The 16,423-nt window shown below is 39.3% G+C and overlaps 1 protein-coding gene across 1 annotated transcript; it reads right to left on the bottom strand.

The window, feature by feature from the left end:
* Positions 1–731: 731 nt before the first annotated feature.
* Positions 732–14,320, bottom strand: LOC142406141 (uncharacterized). The gene is given in 4 exon segments (XM_075494708.1): positions 732–1,582; positions 2,029–2,817; positions 4,964–5,109; positions 14,265–14,320. Coding segments are annotated over 4 exon segments (1,842 nt in total).
* Positions 14,321–16,423: the final 2,103 nt, after the last annotated feature.

Genomic DNA, 16,423 nt, shown 5'->3' with positions numbered 1-16,423 from the left:
CAGAATGACCATACATATTCATTCTATTTCCTGGAACTAATGATCATATTTTTGTGGTCATTATGCATGCATCCTTGAGCTGTGAGGGCTTCTGTGGGGGTCTCTGGTGGTCCTTGGTGGTCGTACAGGTGTGTCCTTTAGTTGACCCCTTTTTCTGGACATGCGCAATACCACCTTGCTTATGTAACTTGCTTCTCTTCTTCATGGTGCATGGTCCCTAACAATGATTTGGCACCCTTAACACAAATCAATTATTCTAACTACCCTCGACTCCTTGTCAAGATGGGCTGGGGCTGTACTGGGAACATAGCAGCATGACCGTACTACTCCTCATCCAATTGTCTTTGGGCATAGTAGCATATCCATAGCCATAGGTGTACAAACACAATATTAAAGTATTGTCTACCTGCTCCTATCTCTATATTGCTTAGTTACAAAAGAACAAACTAATTAATTTAGTAACATCTGGTTACATTTGGGATACATATACAACATTTATCATCATTCAAATTCAAATAGCCACAAACACGACGTTCATGTAGTAATAAGAGATCTAAAGCAAGGCGATTCTGAAGGGTCATTCTTGAAGTAGCTTGTAATTGTATGTTCAAGTCATGCAGACCTATTTTTGGGGCATTTGCTGTTACAGACTTTACTATTCCTGTAATCCCTACACATAAAATCGAATCTTGAAGACTAGAAATCATAGCCTTGCTACCCCAATGTGTTCCTCATCTCTCTTTTACAATCTCAGTCATTACCTGTGATGTGACAATGACTTGTTTTGTAGGAGTTACTAACCAACGCTCTTCATTTATGGTTGCTTTTAACAGTGATGCCAATTGTTGATTTAACTCACCACAATTAGGTTTTAGAGTTGGGAGCTTGATCTGTTTTACTGGTACCAATGCAAGGATGCTTTGTTCAGCCACCTCTTTAGCAGTTTTATCAGCCAATCAATTACCCACATTTACTGCGGTTTGTCCAAATTGATGCGCTTTGCAGTGCATTACTGCCACTTCCTTAGGTCTTTGAATATCCTGTAGAAGTTGGAGAATTTCTTCCTTGTATTTGATAGGTGATCCTTGAGCTGACAACTATCCTCTTTCTTTCCAGATAGCCCCATGTGCATGGACTATTCCAAATGCGTACTTTGAATCAGTCCATATATTTACCTTTTTGCCTTCTGCTACCTTCAGGGCTTGTCTCAATGCCACTAATTCAGCCTTTTGGGTTGATGTATTAATGGGTAGGGCCCCAGCTTCTATCACCTCTGTAGTTGTGACCACTGCATATCCAGCCATCCTTTTTCCATCTCGTATGAAGCTGCTACCATCTGTAAACAGCTCCAAATCAGGGTTAGTTAACGGTTCATCTCTTAGATCCTGTCTAATTGCATATACGTGCTTGATGGTCTGCAGACAATCATGGTGCAAGGGTTCAGAATCCCTCACTTCTGAATTCAAAAACATTGCTGGGTTGATTGCTGTGGTGGTTTTAAGTTCTACATCGTCCTGTTCCAACAAGATGACTTGATATTTAAGCATAGTGCTTGGAGACAGCCAGTGTCCCCTGTTTTGTTCTAGAACAGAAATTACTATATGCGGAATATACACAATAATTCTTTGTCCTATTGTTAATTTTCTAGCTTCTTGAATTAAAAGAACAGTTGCAGCTACAGCATGCAAACATCCTGGTCATCCCTTACTCACATTGTCCACTTGTTTGGAGGAATATCCCACGGCTCTCCTCAATGCTCCTAGTCTTTGAGTCAACATGCCCAGGGCAAGATGTTGTCATTCATATATGAATAGCTCAAGAGGTTTGGACAAATCGGGCAGTCCCAATGCAGGACATTAAAGCCCTTTTTAAATTTTTAAAGGCTACTTGGCATTCAGGGGCCCATAGTAGGTGATTCTCTTTTGACCCCTTCAAAGCTTCATAAAGGAGTTTTACCAATAGTCTATAGTTGAGAATCTACAGTCTGCACCATCTGACCATACCCAAAAACACCCTTAGTTCTTGTACTTGGTTCTAGAGTTTGGCAGATTGCTTCTTTCCTATCAGCTCCCAGTCTCCGCTGTCCTTTTGAAATTTCAAAACCTAAATATATCACAGTCTCTTTTCCTACTTGTGCTTTATTCTTTGATACCCAATATCCTCCTTGCCCTAAGAAATTCATCAAGCTTATAGTAATCTGTAGACATTCTCCCTGAGTCTCTGCAGCCAACAGAATGTCACCTACATACTGCAGTATTGTTCCCTCTACATACTGCAGTATTGTTCCCTCAGAGTTTTCCTTTTTCCATAATTCCAGCTCCTTTGCCAGCTGGTTCCCAAATATTGTAGGACTATTCTTAAACCCTTGAGGAAGCACCGTCCAGGTAAGCTGTGTTTTTCGTCCAGTGATGGGACTTTCCCATTTGAAGGCAAATATCACCTGACTGTCTTTGTCTAGAGGTATGCAGAAGAAAGCATCCTTGAGATCGAGTACAGTAAACCACTTATGCTCTTCCTTCAAGGATGCCAGTAAGGTGTATGGGTTAGCTACTACTGGGTAAATATCTTGAACAATCTGTTTCACGGCTCTTAAGTCCTGAACTAATCTATATTCCTTACTATCCTGCTTTTTCACTGGTAATATTGGAGTGTTGTATTCCGATTCACAGTCTATCAACAATCCATAATTCAAAAATTTCCTCATTAATTCTTCCAACCCCTTTCTAGCTTCCCACTTAATGGGATACTGTTTTTGTCTTACTGGTTTAGTTCCAGGTTTTAGAACAACTTTTACTGATTCCGCCAATTTAGACCGACCTGGAATTCCACTCACCCATACCAAGGGTGTTACTGCATCCTCCACTTCTGCAGCAATTTCTTCCTTTGGTTTTGGTGTGTTCTATAACATAAAAATTGTTGCTTCCACAGCTTTTGATTCAGGTATTAGTAGTTGTACCTCTCCCTTCTTAAAGGTTATCTGTGCATCTAATTTGCTCAATAAATCCCTTCCCATCAAGGGTATTGGGCATTCAGGCATATACAAAAACTGATGAGTCATCCATTGTTTCCTTAACTTCAGTTTTAAAGGTTGCAAAAAGGGCGGTTTTTCCCGCTTCCCTGTAGCACCAACAACACTTACAGTTTCATGACTAAAACTTCCCTTGCAAGTATTAAGTACAGAATAAGTGGCTCCTGTATCAACTAAGAATTCTATCTCATTGTTCCTCAGCCTCAGTGTAACCAGGGGTTCAGCTGGGGTTGATTCCCGCGGTCCTCCTCAGGATTCATCATTCAATGTCATTAGTTTGATGGCTTGCAGGGCTGGGTCCAGGTTCCCACTTGAGGACATTCCTTTTTCCAGTGTCTCCTTTCTTTGCAGATTGCACATTGATCTACCGCAAGATGGGGCTGTACAAAAGGAGGTGGTTTTCCCACTCCCCCATCTCTTCCCCTTCCTCGATAACCCTTTCCTGTGCCTCCCCTTCCTCTATAAGCTCCTCAAGAGTCCCTGTTAAAGCAGCAGACTCCCCTCCCTCAGATTTCCCCTTTGAGCCTGCTGCATTTCCTTTTCTTTTTCCCTGTTGTTAAAAACCATCCACGCCACCTCTAGCATTTTTCCCAAATCCCTTGAGTCTGCCCCTTCTAATTTTTGAAGTTTGTTTCTGATATCCGGGGCCGATCGTGCCAAAAAGATAGAAGCCAATTAAACAGCCTCTTTGGCTTTTCGGGGTCTAAATTAGTATATTTCCTGGCAGTGACCTTTAACCGCTCCATGAAGGTGGATGGAGATTCGTTTGGTTCTTGTTTAATCCTATATAGTTTAGACCAATTAATTGCTTTTGGCATAGCGTGCCTTATGCCACACAGTATCCATCTCTGATACCTTGTTAAAAGCCCCCAGGGTCCTGGCTGATTGGGATCCCACTCTGGGTCTGTGGCAGGAAAATTTTCATCTAACGTTCCCTACAAATCCCCGTTAGCATGTGCCCCTTCTACCTGTTCCTGACCAGTATTTAATACCATCTTCTTTTCAGTGCCATCCAGCAATGTATCTAATATTACCTGTAAATCATTCCAGTCAGGATTTTCTCCAAGCCTTTGGTGAGGAGCTACCATAAATTCCAAATAATCTTCTTCTTGTCTGCACTTTAAACACCTTTTCCCAATGCTACAGGCAGAGCAACATCATTTTAAACTCCTATTCCTTCCCTGTTTTTCCAAAGTCAATACCATAGAATCTTGTGGGATCATCCCACACTGTTGTTGCCACTCCAGATGATTTCTCAAAGTAAAAAATAAATCTACATAAGGTACCTCATCCCATTTACCCTCCTGCCTGCAAAGTAACGTCAATTGTAATGTAGTGTTATATCTTAGCATTCTGTTCTTTGGCCATTTTTTCTGATCTTCAAGAATATACATTGGCCACCAATTATTACAATACTTAAAGCTGGTTTTGAGTGAGAGGGTGTCCCCCCCACTTTTCCCCAATATTTCAATATACAACCTAGGGGAGATCTTTTCAAAGTCCCCGCTTCTGCCGAAGGCTTATCACCCATTATAAAATAGTACAAAGAGCAAATACAAAACCACAAAGACAATGACTTACAAAAACACAAAGACAATGACAACACAAAACACAAAAATACAACTTAACAAAACACTGGGGACTCGAACACCTTATACCCTTTAACAAAACCTTGGGGACTCACACCCCTTATACCCTTTTTTTCAATGGGACTCTAACCCACCTCTTCCTCCAGAGGTTTTAATTGATTCCCAAATCCTATTTCAGATTCCAAACCTGGGTGTCCTATGAACTTTTGTTCAATAGGATCGATTCCTTACCTTAGGTACCTTTATAGCCCAACCCTGCAGGGCTTTCGCTGCATCTTACAGGCAGGCAACCACCATTTTAAAGAAAATTAAAGAATTAAAAAGCATTCCATTACCTTCCAATTACCTTCCCAGGGGTCTTGCTCAGAGCTCTTCGGTCCGAGGATCGGAGGTTCTCCCTGAGAACCCCTCAGTGCCGGCTGGAGGTCCTGTGATCCTGGAGATCCATCGAGATTCAGAAACAGTGTCCCATGTGGGTTGCCAGAACTGTCACTAAATTGGGAATAAACCTCTTAACACCAATGTAGCATTAAGAAGCAGTCATGAATGGTCGCCATTCTTGGTTGACCCTTTGAACTTTATTCTTTACATTTTCCTCACTTATTTTCCAACAGTATTGTGGTTGAATTGTGTACTGGAATTGCTGTGTTTTGCTGTGTGTAATGTATATTTGTATTGTGTTTTCAGTATATTTTGCATCTCTCTGCTAAATCAGAAATCCCATGTAACATCAAATATCTTCAAATAAGTAAATTTGATATTAAATGTTACACCCTCCACAGATGGAATATCTCAAAGAACCTGGTCAGAGAGAATTGGACTCTAACATGGTGTAATGAAGGAATGAAAAGACAATGTTTTCTCTCACTTTTTCTACCATGTTAAAGACACTTGCATTCAGTGCAATCAAATATTTGAATACATCTTGGGGCCTATTAAAAAAAAAAAGCCAAAACATAGATTTCCACTTCCCATTTTGGCATGGAAATACCAAACGATTGGTTTGTTAGAATATTTGTAGAGTATATAGACCTGTGTTCTGTTTCATTTGTCTTTCTCCGATAATTATTCTAGGGCTTTTCTTCCTAGGTAGAGGAACTTCTGCTATGAATGCAAATTTTCAAATCTGTGCTGTAGTAAAGATTTTCAAACAATGACTTTAGTCTTTGCTTGCATTTGCTTGAGGCAGTGGAGGAGACCGTGGGGAGATGGGAGAAGCATCAGAAGTGCTGCTCTGCCTCCAACCTCCCTTTCGACTGCACATGCTGGGGGGGTTCCCCAAGGAGCTGTTCATCCAAGCACACAACAAGAGTGTTGTATTTTCTGAAAGATGAGGCAAGGGCAAGGGTCCTGTGTTACAGAAGAAAAAAGTGTCCAGTACAAAGTAGCAACAGTAACACAAGGTTTTTTACTCATTTTTAAAGATTATCTTTTAAAATATCTTTGGGTCATCTTATATTTTTGTTCTTTCTTGAAGTAAGACAACTGCTTGAATTTTTAGTAATAAAAGAATGATAATTTATGGCTGTTGTTTTTTTTATTAAAGCAAACCCACATGCTTCCTGTAGTAATGTTATCAGAGGGATAACTGACAAAGTACTATTTTACAAGGCTCAAGGCTCATCTCATCTTCGCACCTGCAGTATGGTTTATATGAATTAAGTTACGTCTTTGCCTTTTCAGTTATTAATATGCCTAACATTTTGAAATTTATTAGATGATTTACATTCAAGTTTGGCAGCTGAAGATCACTTTAAAAAGGAAGGATTATAGTTTATATTTGAAAGTTGTGGCATTTTTGCTGCATGTATTCTTATAAATAATGTTCAGCACTACAATGCTGAGCAAAATGCTTTTGGAGCCTGCTGTTGCTGCAGGGTCCCCTATACGAATATACCTGCCAGCAGATACTGAATTTGTCCAGTACTCTTATGTCAGTAGCACTTTTACAAACAACTGCACACGAAACATATGCATTGTCCATGCCTATGAAAAGGAAAATTTGTGTGTGCACATACATATCTTATTTACATATTTTTATCTGTGTGAATATATATTCCTGAAATTTCATATAGAGCTCCATCTTACGATTTCTAGATTTCTGCAGTCTCACCTAAAAGAAAATAAATACAGTGTAGCTAAGGGAAATGATTCTATTAGTTCTAGAGAATTTCCAATTATAAATGTCTTGAAAATATTTCACATTAGCTGTATGAGATTCTCCTTGTGGAAGGAGTGATGGGAAGAAGTTGTACAGTTTTACCTGTTACATGTTGTTCCTATATAACAAGTGGAATTATGCTCCATCTAGAAGAGTTTTAAGTGTTTTCAAGTGTTTTTAGTCTGAACAAAGTTCTCCTATATAGGTCTTCCTATAAAAAGAACTGGACTTGCTATTTTATTGCATAGTTGTTCATTTTGAAGTTTATATAGTCTCCACAGAATAGGCAATAGTAGTAAAAACAACCAAATAACACTCCCTGCCATTTCTTGTTAGAAAATTAAGCAGCTGTAATTCTGAACATGAAGTGGGAATAATGTGAGCGTTTTGCAGATGTTTCATGACCCTAATCACATTAACTGAGTCAGTTCTTTTTCCCTAGTATGAGATGATCATAATGGATGACTTCATAAAACTTTCAGGGACAAGTACAAAAAGGTGATTTTGGGCAGGAAAAATATTGTCTGTCATCCTAGCAATGTCAAAAGCAAGACATGAGTAGCAGAGAAGTTGAGGATAATGGGTAAGTATTTTACTGGTCCATAGAATCTTGGTTTCTGTGGTATTTGAAGGATGCTAGAAACTACAGGGGTTTAATGACCTTATGGAACTTTCCATGGCCATTAAATCAGAGAAATCACATGGGGAGGGAATGACTTCAGTGCTGCTGATGGAAATTTTTATAGGCACCTTGCTGTTTCCCATGGTGAGGGAAGATGGTATAAACTAATGACAGGCAAAAGGTCAAATGCTTCAGAGTACATAGGCACCCAGCTGATCAGATGTTGGTCTGAAGTTTACCCAAGCTTTTTTGGAATCTTTTTGGGTTTGCAAAATTGTTTTATTATCGTAAACAGTAGCTTTCTTTTTTTGCCTTTTTTTTGTATTTTGAAGGAGGTTTTTGTTTGAAGATGTGCCCATTATTTACCTATCAAAAGTAAAATATTTAGTGCTATTGTACTATTTTCAATTCAAAATCCAGCCTGAGTTCAGGAATATAACATTTAGTAGAAATAATAAATTATTTTTCTACTATGAATATGTTTTTGTGGGATTTTTCTTAGGATTCTGCTCGAATGCTGCAGGTTAACAGCACTTCTAATACCTGAAAACTGTTTGTGCTCACTGTTCTTAGAACATCTGAAATCACTGCAGTTTAAACCGAGAGTTTGTTTTCCTTTGAATTTCATACTTATCCTGCACGAGTTGAATTACCTGATGTAAAATAGAGACAAGCTGACAGTGTTGCACCAGAATCAATTTCTAGCTTGAATAATTGAATAGGTTATAGTATATCCTTGCTTAATGGCCTGATCTTCAGAACTATTTTGTACATGCATAAATCCACTGTAATAAATAAAGCCCATGCAGTCAATGTGTGAAATCTGAGCTTCACTGAGGAAAAAATTGGTTAACTTTAATAAGATCAGAATTTCATCCAAAAGGATTATTTGCAAGACCTTAGTGTACTTACACTTGATGAATTTACAGTATAGAAATATAGGATTTGCTGTAGTGCTTCTACACAGAGGTGATGTTGTTTCCTTGCTGAAAAATGTATTTTAGAACTCTTCCTGTAAGGTGGTGTTTTTTTGCAAATATACATTATTTATACTTGTAGAACTTACAGAAAGTAGAGTATTTGGGGCCAAAACTATTACAAATAATAGTTTTGTAATATAAATTTTATAAATAAAATTTGTATTTTGTATTTTGTAAATACAAATTTTTTACAAATAATATTTGTAAAAAATACTCTTATTTTAACTTGAGAGATACCTACAGTGAGAAAGTAGGATTACTTGAGAACAGTTTAGCAGTCTAGCATTAATACCTTGGAACAGTTACATTTCAAGAGTGGATAAAATCACAAAAGTAGTCACGTAAGCAAGCTAAAACTGTGCTTCTTTTTTGTCTCTTTGGGCAAGACCCCACCAGTAAAAAATACTTTTGTTTGGTTTAAAAAACAAATCTTGCTTTCATTAAACAACTGTATATGTTCCAGAAAGTCACGGTGATGGGGAAGCTGAAGGAAGCTGAATGTGGTTAAATGTGAAACTCAGAGGAAAGAAAGAAAGAAAGAAACTTACAGTTTCAAACAATTAAAGCTATGTAAAAACAACACCTAGAATCGGTTGTCTAGTGGCAGTAATGGAATAGTAGGTATTAGTTTTAGAAACTCTAAAAGGATTTTAAAACTCTAATACATGTCAACCCCTGAAATATCCAACACACTGAAGCTAGTAAGTTACCTTTCCCAGAGAAAATTACACTTCGGATCTCATAGAGGTGTGATTATTATGAGGTTTTCTACTTCTGGCTGTCAAATCTTGCTCATCTTTGTCATCAGGTAGATACCAGCAATATTTTTATACTATTCAGGAAAATTCTGTTACATTTGAAAGAGAGAACTTACCTGGTTTAAGATCAGATCTTTAGGAAATTCAGAGCACTACTTCCATGTATGACAAAAGTCTTAAAATGCTTAGTTTACTCTACAACAAAGAACTGCTCCATGCACCAGTATACGCTGGGGGCCGACTGGCTGAAAAGCAGCTTTGCAGCAAAGGAGCTGGAATTCCTGGTGGGCACCAGGCTGAAAATGAGCCAGCAATGTGCCCTTGCTGCAAAGAAGGCTAATGGTATCCTGGGCTGCATTAGGAGGAGTGTTGCCAGCAGGTGGAGGCAGGTGATCCTTCCCCTCTACTCAGCACTGGTGAGCCCACGCCTGGTGTGCTGTGTCCAGTTCTGGGCTTCCCAGTACAAGACAGACATGGGCATACTGGAAAGAGTCCAGTAACAGGCCAGAGATGATTAAAGGACTGGAGCATCTCACCTATGAGGAAAGGCTGAGAGAGCTGGAACTGTTTAGCCTAGAGAAGGGAATGCTTGGGGGGGATATCTTATCAATGTATATAAATACCTGAAGGGAGGGTGCAAAGAGGACAGAGCCAGGCTCTTTTCAGTGGTGCCCAGTGACAGGACAAGAGACACTAGGCACAAACAGAAACACAGGAGGCTCTGTCTGAGCATAAGGAGAAACTTTTTTACTGTGAGGGTGACTGAGCACTGGGACAGGTTGCGCAGGGAAGTTGTGGAGTCTCCATCCTTGGAGATACTCAAAAGCCATCTGGACATTGTTTTGGGCAACTCTAGGCACTAGGTGGCCCTGCTTGAGCAGGATGCTTGGACCAGAGGACCTCCAGAGCTCCCTTCCAACCTCGACCATTCTATGTCTATTCTATGTCTAACTAGAAAGGAAATGTGACATAGCTGTAGTTTTTATGCTGAGTTGTTTATTTAATGAAATATTTAAACCTTAGAAAAACTGTATTCAAACTCTAAGTGGGAAGTAAGGGACAAATTCTGACAGAAGAATCGAGGGCAATAGGATCATCCTACAGATTCTCAGAGGAATAGCAGCTTGCTTCCATACTCAGCGTTTGTATGCCGAAGTGTTTCTCTATGTCATTTTGTTGGTCACTTTTAATTCCCTGTCTCTCCCCTCTTCAAAGAACTTGGTTCACCCAAGTAAGGAGTCAGGAGATGAGACTGGCACAGAACAAAACTGAGCTGGCAGATGTTGCCGTGGTATCTAGAAACTGCCTGTTTGAGTGCTGTTTCCATATGACCCTGTGAGAGACTGAAAGAGTTAATGTCTCAAACATTGTGGAGACTTGAGGCGCTATCTGCATGGCGACGGCAGGTCGGCGTGCACGGGGTGGGGGAGAGCGGGACGGGGAGAGCGCATCGGAGGAGGCGCGGTTCCGGGTTCTGCCGGACCTGACCCCGTACGGCCAGAGGTCACACAGAGCTGATCTGAGGAAGGGGCTTGCGACTGCCCGAGAGACCCCTCGCGACCACCCCCCTCCCCCAGCGCCTGCGCAGAAGATGGAGAACTTTCTAGAACAAGAACCATGTAAGTCCTGAAGGGGCGTGCCTGGAGGCGGGGATTAGCCAATAAAAGGCTTGCCACCCCCCCCCCCCGCCCCCCCCAGGAAGCACGCGCACGCCCACCCCTGGAGGATTGTTACGTCTGTCATCGTGGGATCCAAGGGCGGTGATACTTTTTCTTTCTCTTTCCTCCTCTCTTCTCCTTTCCTTTTCTTGCTTCTCTCTTCCTCTGCTTTTCCAATATATATATGCAAGTTTGGGATCGGGTTGCCCGGAAAATAGCTCCATTGCCAAATCGCTTTCGTTCGTTCGTTAAACTCGCCAGTTCGTTAAGTTTGTCCGTTTGTGGAATTCGCCAGTTAATAAAGTTGCTGGCCAGCCCGTTCCTCTGGGTCACTGTCGTGACTCTGCCGACCACGCGGCTCTGCCGAGCAGAGATCGGCTTTTGTCGGTACTCAAACAGTCGGGGAATCGAAAAGATTCGCCCCTCTCGCAACCCACCGAGTGGGACGAGACAGACCCTCCCTAGAAAGTTTAAAAAGCTGTATTCGTAAGAAGATATTCAGAAGAGTATGAGAAACATATTCCTTAGCATTTTAAAAGGTAGTAATTCAAATAAGCCTCCAACTTATTCTGCATTTAAAAAAAAAGTTTTATATATTTAATAAACAGTGTCAGGGACCAACCTGTTTGACTTGCAGTTAATGATTTATGGCATCGCTTCAGAAAGAATATATATGTAAAATTTGTTTTGTTAGCAATTTAAAACTGAGATTGCCAGAAATGGATTTTGTGTTCTTGGAATGTGTTAATTTTTATCCTTTCTGTGCTTTCTTTTCAGTAAGTACCTTTTTATTTAGCACTACCATTCAATTTATTCAGATAAGCCCATCTTTGGTTTTGTTACAAATTGAGCGGAAATACCCATTGTCTTTGGTAAGAACAGATATTCTAGGTAAGACTGCAGCATTGAATGAATCGGCAACATTTCAGTATACTGATGAAATAATATCAAAATAGAAAATCTGTTAGTAAATGCATTCATACAGTTTCACAGGTTCTGTTGGCTACTCTATTTCATAGTGTGGTTTCATACTTGCTATTAAGCAGTTAGACTTGAAAGTATGTTGAGAATGATTTGCATGCTTTCTGCTTAAAGCAAGCCTAACCTGAGGGACTTCTTTGCAATAATTTACATTCAACCTATGTTATATGGCATTGTGCATGCTAATTTTAACTGTGGATGTGTCAGAAAAGTGACTTGCCTATATATAAAAATTGGCAGCCTCTCACTGTCAATATATTTCTGTCATATGGGCCAACAGCTCTCCTTGGATACCCTTGCAGATAGCAATGTGTGCATGCAAAGGAATAATTGGGTCCTCTCTATCAGTTCTTTTATCAATTTTTGCTATGAGTGGTACAGGGTTGTTATGGTAGGATCCCTAGTTTATTTTCTAGCTCATGCATGATTATCAGTAGTAGACTGCATGTCAGGTGTGGTGAAAGTGCAGTCATTACTTGTATTGATCATGTTTTAGACAGAACGAACTAATTTGATTTTCAGGTCCCAGACTGACTTTTCAAGGCTGATGGCTGAGCCAGGAGGAAAAAGGAATCTTCTGGTTTGTTATCTTAGAAAATAAACTTAAAAGGGGAGGGGACAGACATCACACTGCTTTCTAGTTGTTGGGTTTTTGTTTTAATAATATGGTAATAAGAAGACTGAATGTTTGTAAATTAATTTGCAGATGGGTTTAATTTTGCCTATAAAATGTCTGGTCTGAATCTCATTGCATAATAAAACCTAATAGTCCTTTGTGTCCGGTTCTGTCCTTAGTAATTGTGAAACTCTGTATGCTCTCTTAGCCCTATTTGCTTTTTTGTATTAGCTGTTTAGTTTTATGAATTACAGCAGCAGCATATTACACCATGTCCTACTGTGCTACATACCATACAAACACAAAGTAAGGGACAATACCCTTCCCAAGACCTCACAATTTAAATAGATTAAAAGATTAAGAGGAGCACACAGATGTGAAGTGTCTTGCTCAAGGTTACCCATGAGGCCAGTAGCAAAACCAGAATTAAACTGGTCCCTGTTTCCCAATCTAGCACCCTGTTGATTGCACCACAGTGCCTCTGGAAGTTAATTTGAAGTAATATTTTCAACTTTCGCATACAAATTGCTTTAAAACCTAATTGTGATATTCTAAAAGGCAGCTTGGTGAGAATAAAACCCCCTTGACAAGGGAAATGGAGGGCACATAATCATACCTAAGGCAAGGCTTAAATTTTTTCTTTTTATCATCATTCATCATCCTTTGACAGGAGGATGCTTTGAATACAGTAGACAGCCTTTACGGCCAACCCTTCATGGCACAAGAGGTAGAAAGAAGCTCTTCCTTTTCCCAAGCTGCCTGTTTGTTTATGAAATTGTAGTACAGGAAATTTTCTTGCTGCTTGAGTAACACAGTTTCACTGGGTTACCAGGAAAAGGCCACTTCCAGATGGGAGCATCAAGGACATTTTACCCTGCTGCTGTGGTCCTCTACCCTGTGGGGAGCTGTGCAAGTTTTCTGAGCAGGAAAGACCTAATCACCAAAGACAGGGGCAGTCTTAGAATCATAGAATGCTTTGGATTGGAGGGGACCTTTACAGGCCATCTAGTCCAACCCCCCGCAAAAGCAGGGACATCTTTAACTAGATCAGGTTGCTCGGAGCCCCATCCAACCTGACCTTGAATGTTTCCAGGGATGGGGCCTCCACTACCTCTCTGGGCAGCCTGTTCCAGTGCCTCACCACCCTCACTGTAAAAAACTTCTTAAATCCAGTCTAAATCTGCCCTCCCTTAGTTTAAAACCATTGCTCCTTGTACTGTCACAACAGGCCTTGCTAAATAGTCTGTCCCCATCTTTCCTATAGGCCCCCTTTAAGTACTGGAAGGCTGCTATAAGGTCTCCCTGCAGCCTTCTCTTCTCCAGGCTGAACAACCCCAACTCTCTCAGCCTGTCCTTGTAGGAGAGGTGCTCCAGCCCTCGGATCATTTTCGTGGCCCTCTTATGAAGACGTTATCCAATAGAAAGTATTTCATAAATGTTGAGTCTGCTTGGCCATGATCATTCGGTTAAGTTCTTGGTCAGGAACATTTCAAATTAAAATTTAGGCCTAACTCTGGTAAGTCTCAGCATAGGCAATATTCTAATCTGATATAGCACTGGACATAATGTTTTCCTAAGATACTTGAGTAATAAGCAAAGCGGATCCCAAAACTTACATTCTGTCTCTGTGGAACCTGGTTTTGTTTCTGTGGAACTACTACAAGAACACATTGTAAGCAAGCAAACATAACGCGAATCGTGCAGACTGTGGTTTGCGACTGATTGACTACGATGTGCATTGTAAGACATCATAGTCAGATTTTCTTTGCTTCTATAAGCCATAAAAATAATTTTAATTTATGAAGAATAGATGAAGAAAATTGCAACAACTTATTTAAAGCATTCTTATCAGGAACGTGCTTTCTTCCTACCTTTCTATATCAATGGGAGCTTGAAGTTTAGATTTGGAATTTGAAATTTTAGCCATTGTCTATGAGTGAGAATTGCTTTTTTCTTGTGGAAAAAACTCAGCTGTTTTGCATATGTATTTGCAGTGCATGCACTGCTTATTTTTTTGCAGTTATTCTAGTTAACTCTTTAATCACCTTTCCCTGAGGGTAAGGATTGTATACTACAGCCTCTCAGCAAACTGTGAAGAAAACAAGAATTAATTTTATTTTGTCTGAGCACCGAATCAAATGACACGTGTTGCCTTCTCTTTAGCTATGTTATTGCTACAAAACTGATTTTGAAAGACACAGTAAGGGAAAGAGAGGGTAGTGAAGTAAGATAGCAAAACCAAAGGAAATACTCTAAAATAAAAACATGTTCTTTAAAAAGATTCAGTATTACATGTCCAATACTGTATAACTAGTTTGAATAGGATATGCAAGCTATTTCATGATGCATATTTTTATCAAATTTGAGATAGTCAGTAGAGAGGTTTTCCATTACCTGATTTTTTTCTGAGAAAATATTGATAATTTGCATTTTGAAGAGCTATAACTGCAAAATTAAATAGAAGGAACACATTTAACCATTTGAGCAATAGAGACATTGATCAAATCAAGACAAATGGATATTTTAAAATTACTAAATACTTTGTACAACCTTCAGACCAAGAACTATTTTCATAAATTATTCAACACATTTTTGACTAAGAAATGCCTCACTGTTTGTATTCTAGTTACTCTCAATGGTTAGGAGTCTTCCCCAGTACAATGCTGTACACATTTGCCAAAATGTAGTTCTGGATTAGAAATTCTAATGGAGGAAAACAATATGCAGTCCTCTGGCAATCTAGGAAAAGTGGTGTAATTGAATAACATCTGTAATTATAAAAGATTATCAGTATCAGTATCTTCAATCAAGTTGGTAAGAAAACTTACATGAATGGTCCAGTTAACTTTGTAAGTTAATATTTAATATGGACCAAAAGGCTGATCTTTGTGATACGATAATTTTATGAGACCTATTAAAAATAGCGACTTTAGATTTGTGTGCTGCCACTGTGCTGTATGGCATGCTATGTAAAGGCATGCTATTTATGAGAAAGGGCTGCAATTGCAAATTCTTCCTTGTTACATTGGCTGGTTAGGTCTGTAAGGTCTACCTTACAGTCTCCCTGTTTGTTAGAAATAGGTGTCTCTGTTGCCTTAGTCTGACATTTAAGAGTGGGGAAACAACAAAAACTTCAATTATGTCTTAAACCTTATCACACTGGAGAGCGACTTTACTGAAAGTTGTAGCAGACATTATATTAAATCTGACAAGGGCATGATCTCTTGTACTGTTGTTTTTATTGTTACCTACCTTTTATGCACTTTTTTTTTTTTCCTCTTGGCCTTTCCTACAATGGATAGGATTCGATTAAATGATCGGGGCCGGACACATTCTGGTTTGCTTGCTTTCTTAACTTGAAAGCATTGCACAGTTTTAAAAAAAAATATATCTGTAGACAGTCTTTATGCTCTCTAGTCCCTCAAATATCTAAATAATTTCTCAGTGAGGAGTCTGAGGCTTTTCCGAATTTAAATGCAGCTGTCATCTCTCACTATTTCAATATTAGTTTTCCCTATTTCTCTGACCATATACATATTTATTCTGGCTGTTTCAAATCCATTTCTTTTATTACTTAGTATTAGCATGTATTACAATTCTACGAACCTTATCCATAAAAGTTTGTCTAAAAAAATTTGCATTAACAAAATTCATATATTTTTCCTTTCCCTGATATGCTTTCCCATTCTTTATTTTTTGTTTTTCTCCTTTGGTTCTTCTGGGTTCAAATATATTCTTCAAGGAGTATGTTGTAAAGAATAGCTTTTCATAAAATTAACATTAGAGACTGTTTTGCAGCTTATAAATGCTGATGTGCACTATGTGAAAGATGGCCCTTGTTCCCCAGGAATTTTGGTTGGAATATTTATAGTTTTCGACTTCAGAAACCTTGAAACATCACGTGCAACTATTTTCAGCATTAAAATCAGCTTCACACTAGCCTCTTCTCTTTAAAAGCATTAGACTATTTTGTAGAAGAGTTGAAGGTCTCTTGGTGAGGTTACAGTAGGACCTTGCTGGTTTGCTTTGA

Source organism: Mycteria americana, chromosome 1 (genome assembly GCF_035582795.1).
Source record: "Mycteria americana isolate JAX WOST 10 ecotype Jacksonville Zoo and Gardens chromosome 1, USCA_MyAme_1.0, whole genome shotgun sequence".
NCBI classification, from domain to species: domain Eukaryota; kingdom Metazoa; phylum Chordata; class Aves; order Ciconiiformes; family Ciconiidae; genus Mycteria; species Mycteria americana.
This window is presented reverse-complemented; position numbering and strand designations above follow the sequence as displayed.